The sequence below is a fragment of the Triturus cristatus genome, chromosome 9 (genome assembly GCF_964204655.1).
Source record: "Triturus cristatus chromosome 9, aTriCri1.1, whole genome shotgun sequence".
NCBI classification, from domain to species: Eukaryota; Metazoa; Chordata; class Amphibia; order Caudata; family Salamandridae; genus Triturus; species Triturus cristatus.
Window position 1 is genome coordinate 883782155 of NC_140592.1, and position 12216 is coordinate 883794370.

Below are 12216 nucleotides of genomic sequence, written 5' to 3' on the forward strand. Positions count from 1 at the left end.
GCTTAAGTACAAGGGGAAAAGCCTTACCTTCAACACATGGATAGAAAAAGATATCTGCTACCCGCACCAACTCGAGAATGGGGAATACCCCATTACCTTCTCCGAACTAAAATCAAGACACCACCTAAAAGACATAGATCTTTACAGATTCCTGAAAATAAGAACAGCCCTATCAAAGAGTAAACTAACTAGCGCCCAACCCTCAATCTTGCGATATGTCACAAACATTAACAAAATAGGACACCAAGTCTCGCAACTATACAAGCTACTACGCCCCAAAACCAACAAACTTAATGAAAAAACAATAGCAAACTGGAACAAACAGTCCAACACCCCGCTAAATGAACAGGAATGGGAAACTCTGTGGGCCTCGGCAACGTGTAATAAGATCACCCCAGTTCTAGCGCAAACTAAACTCTGGCTGCTCCACAAAGCTTTCTGGACCCCAGCCAGACTACACCCACTAGGACTCAGGGAGGACCCCCTCTCTTGGAACTGTAACAAAGTGAAGGAGGATCTAGCACACCTTATCTTCAAATGCCCAACACTCAAGGTATTCTGGGGAAAGGTATTTGACTTCATCAATAATGTGTTTAGCTGCAAAATAGCGGTGGAAATCTCCTCCCTCACAACGGCGGTTATACGCACGAATCTGAGCTCGGAGCGGGATAAAGACCTAATTGACCTTTTACTGACAGCAGCGGTTAAAATGGTACTAACCAACTGGAAAGACACAAGTAAAACTAACTATAAAGGATGGATCAACTGGGTCACACACCTCAGAGGAGCGAACAGCATCGCGCTACAGCACTCACCCAGGAAAGCGTCCTCGAGGGGGTTGTGGGAAGCTCTGAACACGTACTTGGACCCTTATAAACCCCCATAAACAACTGGCCTCCACACTTAGCTGACCAATCCTTGAGCCAAATGTGCAGACCACAAAAGAGCCCGGGTGCGCTCGCAGGCGGACTCATAGACCCCGAATATCTGAAAGTCGTAATGCAGTTTGTATAGCTGCCATCAATGTAATACCAAGCGTCTGTACCTCTCTACATGCCTGTCTTATCCCCCTTTTGCTTCACCTCTAATTTTTCCTGTCCTTTCCTACTTACACTTCTTTCACTGTCAAAAGATAAGAAGTAAGGGGTAGCAGCAATGTACGAACAATCTCTGCCACTCATGGCTAACCCTGTAACATTACTTATGATTGTATATGGTATATAAAAATAAATTCAAAAAATTAAAAATTAAAAAAAAAGAATGGAATGTTTGCCTCCCTTATTCTCTCTGAAAGAAAGAAGGTTCTTATAATTTACAGCCTGTAGCTTGCTTTTATCACTATTCAGTTGTATAAACAAAGCTTCATTAATATAATTGCTAGAGTAACTGTAAAGCACACATTTTTCTTATTAATATTGTAAAATGTATTTACTGTCTCAGTCCTAAAAAATAAGTTCTTGTTTGAATAACATTTTTCTTTTTAGCTGAAAATTAAATTGTTTCTTTAGCAGGAAGTTAGGAGATTAAGGGCCATATGTATCAAAGGGTTTTACTCATTCTGTGTCTTTGGGAAAATGTGTTCATGCATATGGTCCTAAATCTTTTAAAGCAAAATTGAAATGTGTTACAAGAACTCACCTGATTTATGACGTGAGCAGTCAGCCGAGGGTGTCGATGTTCTCTGCACTTCAATTGGAAGACCAATATCACATGTTTTGAAAAACTTTTTGTTGAACTATTTAGGCATTCCTTGCTGACAGGTGGGGCTCTCTTTTTAGAAGGATTTCAAGTTCTGCAGAGGGAGGAGGTGCTGTGGGCACCCTCTGGGGGGGGGGAGAGAGAGAGGCTCAGACAGAGATGGAGCTGAGAGCAGAGAGGGAAAATCAGCAGTGAGGGAAAGAGGGCAGATTTAGAAGCAGGCTTTTTGCTAAAAGCCCCAAGCTTTAAGCTTTGACTAACTGGATTTGCCAAGACTTATTAGCCCTATGCTTTATTCTCTTTATGGGAGATTTTGCAATTATTAATCATTGATTTAGCTTTATGCTAAGCTCACTCTTGCTTTGTATTTCTTGAACTCTTCATGAGTTCTGACTGACATCATTTATGCCTCATTTTTCTTAGAATAGGGATTACTTCCTTTATGGAACATGCTTTATTGCAATCTATGATATGCTCTGTATTGATTCTATTTTTTCTATTTTCAGTTTTGTAACCTGATTGATATCTAAACTACTCACAACTCTCATTATTGACTAAAATATGTATTTGCATTTGATTTGCTCATGTTTATGTAAGTGTCCTCTTGGTCATCACACAGTTGAAAAGATCTATCTCCTTGAGCGGAAAACAAGGGTAGTGGTATTTTTGCAAGGAGAGATTACCGTGAGATTTCCGCTCCATCAGTTGGTAGCAGAGTTAGGGTTATACACCTTGACCAAAAAGAGAAGAGTTTAGGTTAATGCCCTGAATGGAGCTATAAAACACATTTCCCAAGTTAGAATAAATGTCCAAATCCTCTAAGTCATGAATTCAATGCTCAGAACTTGAAGAATGGCAAAGCGGTACTGGAGGGTAATGCGAGAAGGCGATTGCTGGAGTGGTGTAAGTATTCACAGAGTTGTGAAATATTGCTACTGTGCAGAGAAATGTTTAAGCGTTTTGTGTAGACTAGGGTTGTTGTTATATTGAAATTGAGTATTTTGTCCTTCGAGGCCTAATTGAGTATGGGTTCATTAAGGCCTAAGATCCCGGAACATACACCTACCGGTTGGTCTTAGTGTGGCAAACATAAAGGGACTGATTACGATGTCGGTCGGAAAGGCTCCGAACGGATTTCGGATTCTCCGAATTCGATTCAGAACCTATGTTTCCGACTGAATTGGATACATTTCTGACCGATCGGTTACGATGCAGGGAAACTGTTCGGGCTGTCCGATTCGGTTGCGCTTGGCATTCGGACAGCCCGAGTTGTTCGGAGCCGAATTGTACAGCTCTATGGACACGGTTACCAACCAAGCAACTGCGATGGCCGATTCTGCCAGCCATTCTGAATCGGCTTGCTGGACGCAAAACAGCTGTCAGAATCTGAATTTGGGGGCCCATAGCAGGTCCTCTTTCATCCGGGGGCCTCCGGTTGGGGCTCGTGGGGGTACCCATGGGACCCCTCTTTCCAACCATGTACAGTGTGGCAGGCACCATGAGGAGCCTGCCACAGGTTGCAAGGTTTTCTTCATCCACCCCTTTTTTTCAATGAGAGTCTGTGTTCTCGTTCAGAACACAGGCTCGCATTGAAGTCAATGCGAGTCCGACCGAACAATGTTAGGAAGCATCGTAATGGGTCGATCGGACACGCAGAACTCAATTCAGTCAAAAAAATTCTGAAACCGATTTGGTCGGAAGAGTTTCCGACCGACATCGTAATCGGCACCTAAGTGTGTTTGTCTGCTGTTATGTGGGTGCTGTGCAAGAGACGTCATTGCCAGTGCTGTACAAGGGAGCTTTCGAAAGTGTGACAAGTTAAAGTTGTTGGGGTTTCCTCTAGAGTGCGCCAGAAGTACTTCTAAGGATTTTTATTTACAGGGTGAAATCACGCTGGTTGAGATCTTACTGGGAGTGAATGAAAATTTCTGATTGCGTGAGGATCTATAATTCTTTAAGTGGAGCAGACAAAGTTGTTTTATGTTTTGTGTTTTGTGTTAAATTGTGTTGAGAAAGAAGAAGAAACTGAAATTGTAAGTGAGGGGCAGTTGTTGCAGGAAGTTGAATAACATCAGAGTGTGCTGTGCTGTTAAAGTTTTGTTGTGTGATTGCCATATTTAGATTGGTTGACAGTCTTCAATAATTTAAAACTGTGACAGGATTGGAGGAAATAAATTTTGCCATTTACAGAATTGAATCAAAACATTGCATTGAATTATTGCAGAAAAGAAATTGTTTAAAGGCTTTAAGAAATTGTTGGGAGAAAATGTGAAAAATTTTATTTTGATTGGTGATGCTCCCGAGGGAATGCCTGTACATTTTATGTCTACAAATTTGGGACAACATTTATGTTTGAGAGCTTGCCAGTGGTGCAAGATTACTGAGAAAGAGCGTCCTTTGAGTTTTCCAAAATATGGTACTTTTGAATATCAAGTTATTGACAGACTAAGGGAAATGTTATGTGAAATAAAGACCCCATCTAGAGCCACACTATTTGAAGCCATAAGCATGTGGGAAACGACAGCAAGAGACAAGGAAAGAGCGGACAAAATGCTAAATCAGATCAGAAACAGGATAAGGGAATTAAGGATGACAAAAAGCTTAAAATTTATAGTGATTTAGGGGATGAATTATATGATGCATTGTTAACTAAATGTCCACCGCCTTATGTGGTCCCCACTACAAATACTGATAATAGTGTACCAGCAAGTAGTACAGTGGTTACTGTGTCTGTTTAACCAAGAGAAAAACTAATTGAGAAAACTGTACAGACATTTCAGATTACCCCAGCGCCTCTTGATACTGACAGTTATATCTCAAGATGTTACTGCTTCAATTGTGACTGATTCAGTACAAATACTACAAGCTGCAGTTGCACAGACAGTGCCTATCCAAATTGTGACTGTCCAAATAAATATGGTCCCAGCTCAAAAAGCCCCGTGATCGCTAAACTGCTCAATTACAAGGACAGAAACGATGCGCCGAAGCATGAAAGGGAATTGCATGAACTGCAGCATGAGGTATCTTCCCTCTTACTATTCCTGATTTCACCATGAAAGTGCAGGAGGCGGGGTGGCAGTTTGCACCTTTGAAGCGACAGCTGCGGGAACATGGGTTTGAGTATGCTATGCTGTACCTGGCCAGACTTAGGGTCATGATGAACAGGAAATCAAGGATTTATACGGACCCTAAGTCTCTACAAAAGGCCCTTAAGGAATGTGCTAAGCCGGCGGCCAGTAAACAAAGGCGGAAGAGCAACCGGAAGCAACAGGAGGCAACCTGGAAGAGTAGTCAGATTGGCATGAGTGCTGGTCTGCTTCTGATTGCTATAGCAGGTATGTTGCACATTATGCACTGACTGGGATGCCTAATAAATGTCTGAAGCTGCCCGGAAGCTGTGGACTACATGGACGTGGCAGCATGTGACTATTTGATGTAATTATTAGTGGCGTTGGAACACTAACCGGGTCATTGTCTCCACCGTCACTCGCTGTAGACTCATCCTGGTCCTGCTGGGGGACTTACAGGATTGTTGTGGATAATCTAACTCCGCACCAGTAACACCCAACAAACTGATTCCGTTTAGAAGTGCCAAATATATGTAGATGGCTATGATTTCTCACTTTGTTAGGAGGTATTTCAGTTTATTGCCGCAAATGTTGATTTGCCGATACTGTGAGAGGGGATTTAAACTGTGTTTTGGAGCCATTGCTAGACCACTCCGGTGGCCCGGCATGACGACTGTCGGCCACGTCCAGAGTTATATGTGATATAGCTATTCAACTGGATCTTCTAGATGTTTGTAGAGAGTGCTCCCCAGGACTAGGGGCGATTCACTCATTACTCGGCCCCACATTACTTACACACAACAATTGACTATTGGTTTGTCTCCAGATCTTTGTTTTCGCAGCATTATTCCCCAATAATGCTAGATATTGAGAGCCCGAGAAAGAGGCCTGCGTCCTTCACATGGAGATTGCCTCTATACTCCCTGATGGATAGTGTTTTTTGGTTTGAATTAGCTGAGGTCATAGAAATCTTTTTGATACGAATATTGGATCTGTCTGGTGGTTTTCCACTGTTTGGGAACCTTTTAAAGTGTTCATCAGGGGTGTGGCCATGTCCAAACATTCTGGGGTCCTTCGATCTACTCGACAGCGATTGGTTGTTTTGGAAAAGCGATTGGCAGACTTAGAGAAGGAGGCTCTTGAGGATGTCAATACTATTGCATCAGATAATTTGAAGGAAGCTTCTGAAGAGTAGCATGAGGTCACAGATAGCAAGATAAAACACTTGGAGAAGTATCCAGTCGCTAGGACATACGGGCAAGGAGAACGACCAGGCGGGGTGCTGGCTGCTCTGCTGCACGGCAGGAGGGAGGTGGGCAATGTGACGGAGTTGTGAGCTGCAGAGGGGGAAATGCTGAGTGACCCTACAGAGATAGCAGGTAGATTTAGCTAATATTATTCAGAATTGTACCGCACTAGAACGGGGTCAGAGGCGGCAGTAATTTTAGAGTGTCTAGAACATATTCAGATGCCGTGGTTGTCTAATGAACATAGGGAGCATTTAATGAATTCATTAAACTCTAACGAGGTGCTTACTGCACTCAATACAATGCGAGTGGGGAGTGCTCCCGGGCTGGACGGCCTTACTGTAGCATTTTATAAAGCATTCAAGCAGCTACTTATCCCACATCTGATTACTCTATTGGAGGAGATGGGTGAAGATGGGACAATGGCCCCTCCATGAGAGAAGCACTCATTGTTACACTATTAAAACCAGGTAAACCTCTGGACGAATGTTCATCCTTTAGACACTTGCTGCTCCTGAATGTTAATATTAAACTCTTTGCTAAGATTTTGGCTAATCTCCTTGCTCCGCTGGTACTGACTCTGGTAGGTCCAGAGCAGTCGGGTTTTGTGCCGGAGCACAACTTGTCTTACAATCTGAGAATAGTGTTCGGTGCGATACAACACGTTAAGCCCGAGATTAAAGCGTCCGCAGTCTTTCTGGATGCAGAAAAGGCCTTTGATTCTGTAGAATGGAACTTTATGTATGCTGTACCGAGATGCACGCGGTAGGGGAAGTTTTTCTCAGATTGGTGGAAGTGCTGGACAGTTCTCCTGCTGCTAGGATACGAGTTGGTGACATTGTCATGACCCCTATTAAAATATCGAGAGGTACCCGGCAGGGTTGCCCACTGTCCCCATTGCTTTACGCCTTAGAGGCTGAGTCCCTCGCATGGGCCTTAAGAGAATATCATGGCCATAGGGGGATCAGATTTCCCAAATATAACCTCATTGTGTTGGCCTACGCGGACAACATGCTGGTGTATGACAGGGATCCGGAGACTAACCTGACATCGATCCTGGATGAGGTGGTGCGGTATGGAGAATTGTCTGGTATTAAGATGAACTGGACTAAGCCGACAACTTTATCTCCAGGTATGATGCCTGTCGGCCTGGACTACCCCCTGCAGTGGACCTCAGACCCGGTCCATTATTTAGGCATACAGGTGCATACGGACTTGGGCCTAGTTCTCAGCAAAAACTACGGCAAAGCGATCACTAGACTAGAGGAAGAAGTAGATAGGTGGGTCCGCCTTCCCTTGTCCTTATTAGAATGCATATCCTTAATGAAGATGGTGATATGCCCCAGATTCTTATTTTTATTCATAAACATCGCGATCGTGCTCCCTGGGCACATCTTTAAGATAATCCACTCTCTTTTAGTGAGATTCGCCTGGGCAGGGAAACAGCCACGTGTCAAGTGGGACATTCTCACTCTGTCATACTCTAATGGAGGGCTGGAGGCTCCAGACCTGTAGTCATATTATAGAGTGGCGCAGGGCTCCCACCCCTTCGATTGGGCTCATGAGGAAATGTGTCCTCCTAATCTACTGATCAAAAAGGTGGCTGCGGTGCCTGATCCACTTCCCCTATTACTGTTTCAGGCTCCTCTCAGGAGGACTAGTAGTCTTGACTCTGTCAACTCTGTGGTGCATGCGTGGCAAAATCTGCTGAAGAGACAGGCGGGCACGATATTGACCCCGTTTGAGTGGTGCCACAGGCTGCCGATAAGTAGAGAAACGGGGGTGGTGCAGGCCCTCACAACACTCGATATCACCAAGATAGGCGACTTGTTTTCTCAGGGCAAAGCTCGCGGATAGGCTGAGCTTGACATCGAGGGGCACGAATATACACCTCTAGCTCGATTTCACTTCCATAGGGTGAGACAGGCGTTGCACGAATTGCTGGTTGAGGACATGTCGGAGGCGCCCGAGTTAGGGGCACTCTCTCACCTACTGCGCTCCACTTCCCCCAGAAGGTTTGTTTCTATTGTCTATGATATAACACAGAATTATAGAAGGAATCACTATACTAAGGCCAGATTGGAATGACAGCCTGATTTGGGGGTGGCACTTGAGGACACTGTTTGGTGGTATTGTTGCGAGGTTACGCAACACGTATCCCTGAACGATAGCCATTGCCTGATCCATTTTAAATTCCTCAAAAGAGTTTACCATCCACCGGTAAGCCTGTTTCGCTATTGCCTTCGGGATTCTGCAGACTGTGGGAGATGTGGGGCTGGCTCAGCTGGGTTTCTACATGTTGCCTGGTTGTGCCCAGGGATAGCGAAGTTTTGGGAACAGATCTTTCAAACACTGAATGAAATCACAGGTATTTCATTGCCAATGGACCCGCTGTTGGGGCTACTGGGGTTTACTGGGAAGTTGCAAAAAGAGAAACGAAAGCTAATAGGTATGGAATTGATGCTCTCCAAACGAAGGATCGCAATGCGTTGGGCGCTTGGACCTGCGCCTACAGTCACTGACTGGTCCAAAGATATGGTGTAATGCAACACACAATCTGAGTTGTATAATGACTTGTTGCCTTCTCTGAGCCACCCTAAGAGCTTTTGGGCCCTACACCAGCAGTATTTAGTTGGAAAAGAAACAGGAGAGGTTGAGGGGGCAGACCTTACTTAGAATTGAAAATTTGGAGGGTGCCTTGCAAGATGTCATGAGGTCCTTTCTATTTGATGAATCGTTATGTAATGCAACACTAGTGATGGTTAATGTCATGTTGGGAGTGGGCCGCGAGAAGTGGGCCTGTGGTCGGTAATACTGCTGTATCCCAGGAGGAGTTGCTATATATTTGTATCATGTAAGGAGGGATCGCTCTGCAATAATTCACGGTGAGTGTACACTGAGAGTAGTAAATGAGTCACTGTATTTATACGCTTAAAAAAGAAAAATTGTAGGAGTTTTAAACAAACAAATTACAAACCCAATTTTAGAGAAGGTTGCAGCAAAAATAGATTCAGTTGAAAAAGGTTGCCAATTTGTTGTTTGCGACTCAAGCGCTTTAGGCCTGACAGGAAATTATTTGTATTGCAAATTAAATAGCATAGTTTACTGCACACTGGGTGATGTTAAATATCAGATTCCTGATGAGCGTATACAGTTTAAAATGGCCCAACAAGAGACATCTGTAGGATTGTTTTCAGAAATGACAGTTGAAAAATTAATGTCTGATTTAAAAGAAATAGTAAACCCAGAAGTATGGGAGTTCACAGATTAATAAAATGTGCAGAACCAGTTTTAGTCAAATTAAAACCAGCTGACGTATTCAAGAACACCCTCATACAATTTAATACAAGGGGCAGTTGCAGGAATTTCATCCGTAATTGGAGATAAACCGAGTTAAGGATTTTTGAGCCAACTGATTGGAAGTTCATGTAACTCTCTGATCACAGGTTTACAGAAACTAAATGAGAAGAACAGAATAGTGCAGGAGATTAACAGCATAATTATTCCATGTTGCGATATGGTACCGAATTAAGCCAACATATTTTTTCACATTCCATGTACTGAAGAATGGCTTACTGTTATTGATTTTTATCACATTTATATCTCAGTGCCATTGAATGAGGATAGTCAGGAGTACTGTCAAAAAGAAGATCAATATCTGGGACACATAATTGGAAAAGGAGCTAGAAAGGTGTTACCAGAGAGAGTGGAAGCAATTCACCTCAATTTCAGAAATAAGTCAGGATGCTTTTGGGAATGGTTGGCTGCTGTAGACAGTGGATACCAAACCTTTCCCTAGTGGCTAAGCCTTCACTGAGGCTGACATACAAAGATGTGCCTGATCTGCTTCAACAATTGCACAAAAGCATTCCTAGAGTTGAAAGAGAAAATGTGTCGTGCCCCAGCACGAGGGATGCCAGTTTATTTAAAAGAATATACACCAATCTTCAGTGAGAGGGAGGGCTGCGCTGTCTCAGTGCCTGTTCAATAACATGAAGATGTTCAAAAGTCTGTGACGTATTTCCCAATATCCCTTGACCCTAATGTCACAGAAATGCACAGCTGCCTTAACTTAGTAGCTCGGGTTGATGTCAGTCACAAAAAGAATGAGAATATAATGATGGAATGTCCAAGTACTGAAATAGTCCCTTACTTGGTGGAGTTGCTATTGAAAAATATTGTGATCAAAACATGTCTAAATTCAAATGTATCGAGCCTACTGCCAGCAAATTAAATTGTTTGTGATGAAACTGAACATGAATGTCTAGGTGTCATGAATCTATGCATGAAGCCAAGGTTAGACCCAAATGATGAACCCTTGATTGAGCCCAACCATGTCCATTTTATGGAATCTATGATATGCTCTGTATTGATTCTATTCTTTTTTTTTCAATTCTGTAACGTGATTGATATCTGGCTAATGAATGATGATTCAGGAAAACTTACATTTTGATTGGAAAATAAATCCCGGTAAAACTACTCATAACTCTCATTATTGACTAAAATATTTATTTTCATTTGATTTGCTCATGTTTATGTAGGTGTCCTCTTGGTCATTACATGGTGGAAAAGATCTATCACCTTGAGCTGAAAACAAGGGTAGTGGTGTTTTTGCAAGGAGAGATTACCGTGAGATTTCTGCTCCATCACACTCTAGCTATTCACTTTACCTTTGTTGCTTCGGGACTGGTTACAATTAGTGCCACGACGTGCAAAACATTAATACGTACAACTGGACCATACTTTTCAGCCCTGTAGTGGGAATAGTAAAATAAAATAAATTGAGTTAGTAATGCTGCTTTAAGTAGCATTCAATCATGACATGTGGCTGTAAGCATTCAGAAACCCATGGAAAACTCAAGGCATTTTGTTGTCAATCAAATACATGATAAAAAAAGTTCTTCACTTGTTTCCTGATGAAAATTTTGATTTTAACCACTCCATGGCTCATTTGTGAGTGGGTAACTTTAAACACATGAAAGGGCTTGATGCTCTAATCTAAGTTTTCAAATTGTCAGAGATCATTCTTTGCATCAAGATGACCATTGGAGCAGTAATAGTGGAATCTACTTTGAGCATATGAGGACCTTTTATGTTAAGTGATGTTAACAGAGGTTTGTGTAGTGCTACTGTGAAATTTGTATGACCTTGCAGTGTTTCCATGGTGAGCATCTTGCATTTTGTTTAAGTACTTTAATTTCAGCTGAAATCTACAATAAATACGCAGCCTGCAGACACCCGGAAACGGATAAATCCGGTTGCCGATTATCTTGATTCAGGCTGAGAAACGCAAAGAAAAGGGCCATAGCTGCTATCCATCACCGGAATGGACATGCTATGCACATAGAAACAGATATAAATGCAGTGTTCACCGACTACTACCAGCAGTTATACTCATAGCCAATCACAGTAGACATTTGCAAAAACAGTGTCTTGGAGTTATTCCATCTGCAGAAGGTTACAAAAGATCAAGCGTGCAAAACAGAGGGGCCACTGAAAGAATCCAAAATTGCCACTGCGATCAGGCAACTTGCAACCAGCAGGTCCCCCAGCAGTGAACAGCCTCAAACTTAATTTTTTTAAAAGCTACCAAACTGAATTGTCGGACGGTTATGAGGCATCCATGGTGCAGAGCATGCTACTGCCATCATCTCAGGAATGACTTATTCTCCTGCTGCCTAACCCAGTTGCGATTCACTTGAGCACAACTCATATCACTAATTATCTATATTGAATCTAGACTCAAAAATCCTGGGGAAGGTGATTTCAAACCGGATTCAGCATACACTGGTGCACCTGATTCACCCAGATCAAAATGGATTTGTTCCAGGCAGAGCCACATCCTCCAATATCGGTATGCTATTTCTTACCTTTCACAGGATATAAGTGGACCAGTCCCAAGAGGAAGGACAGGTTACCAAACCCATGCCCTGTTTCTAATACATAGTCAATTATCTTTTATATTCACTATGCATCTTTCCTATGAATTTTGCACATATTTGATCACAACATTACCACGGGTTGGTTGTTATGTGTCTTTATGTGTGTGGGTGAGTGCTTGTGCACAACAATATACTTACCACCAATGTATGTCCCTTGATATTTTTGAAGTCACTATGGGGCAGATTTACAAGACCCTTGCGCCGCCATTGCTTCACTCTTTTTTTTGACGCAACGGCGGTGCAAACAATGCGGCCAATTTA

The 12216-nt window shown here is 42.7% G+C and overlaps 1 protein-coding gene across 1 annotated transcript in view; it reads right to left on the minus strand.

Annotated features, from left to right (window-relative positions):
• The window catches only part of LOC146799019 (cholesterol 24-hydroxylase-like), a 263806-nt gene that overhangs the window by 226237 nt on the left and 25353 nt on the right, over positions 1–12216 (minus strand). Inside the window, exon 3 of the mRNA XM_085626414.1 lies at positions 10684–10765. Within this exon, the coding sequence (XP_085482540.1) occupies positions 10684–10765 (82 nt within the window). The remainder of the gene's footprint in view (positions 1–10683; positions 10766–12216) is intronic.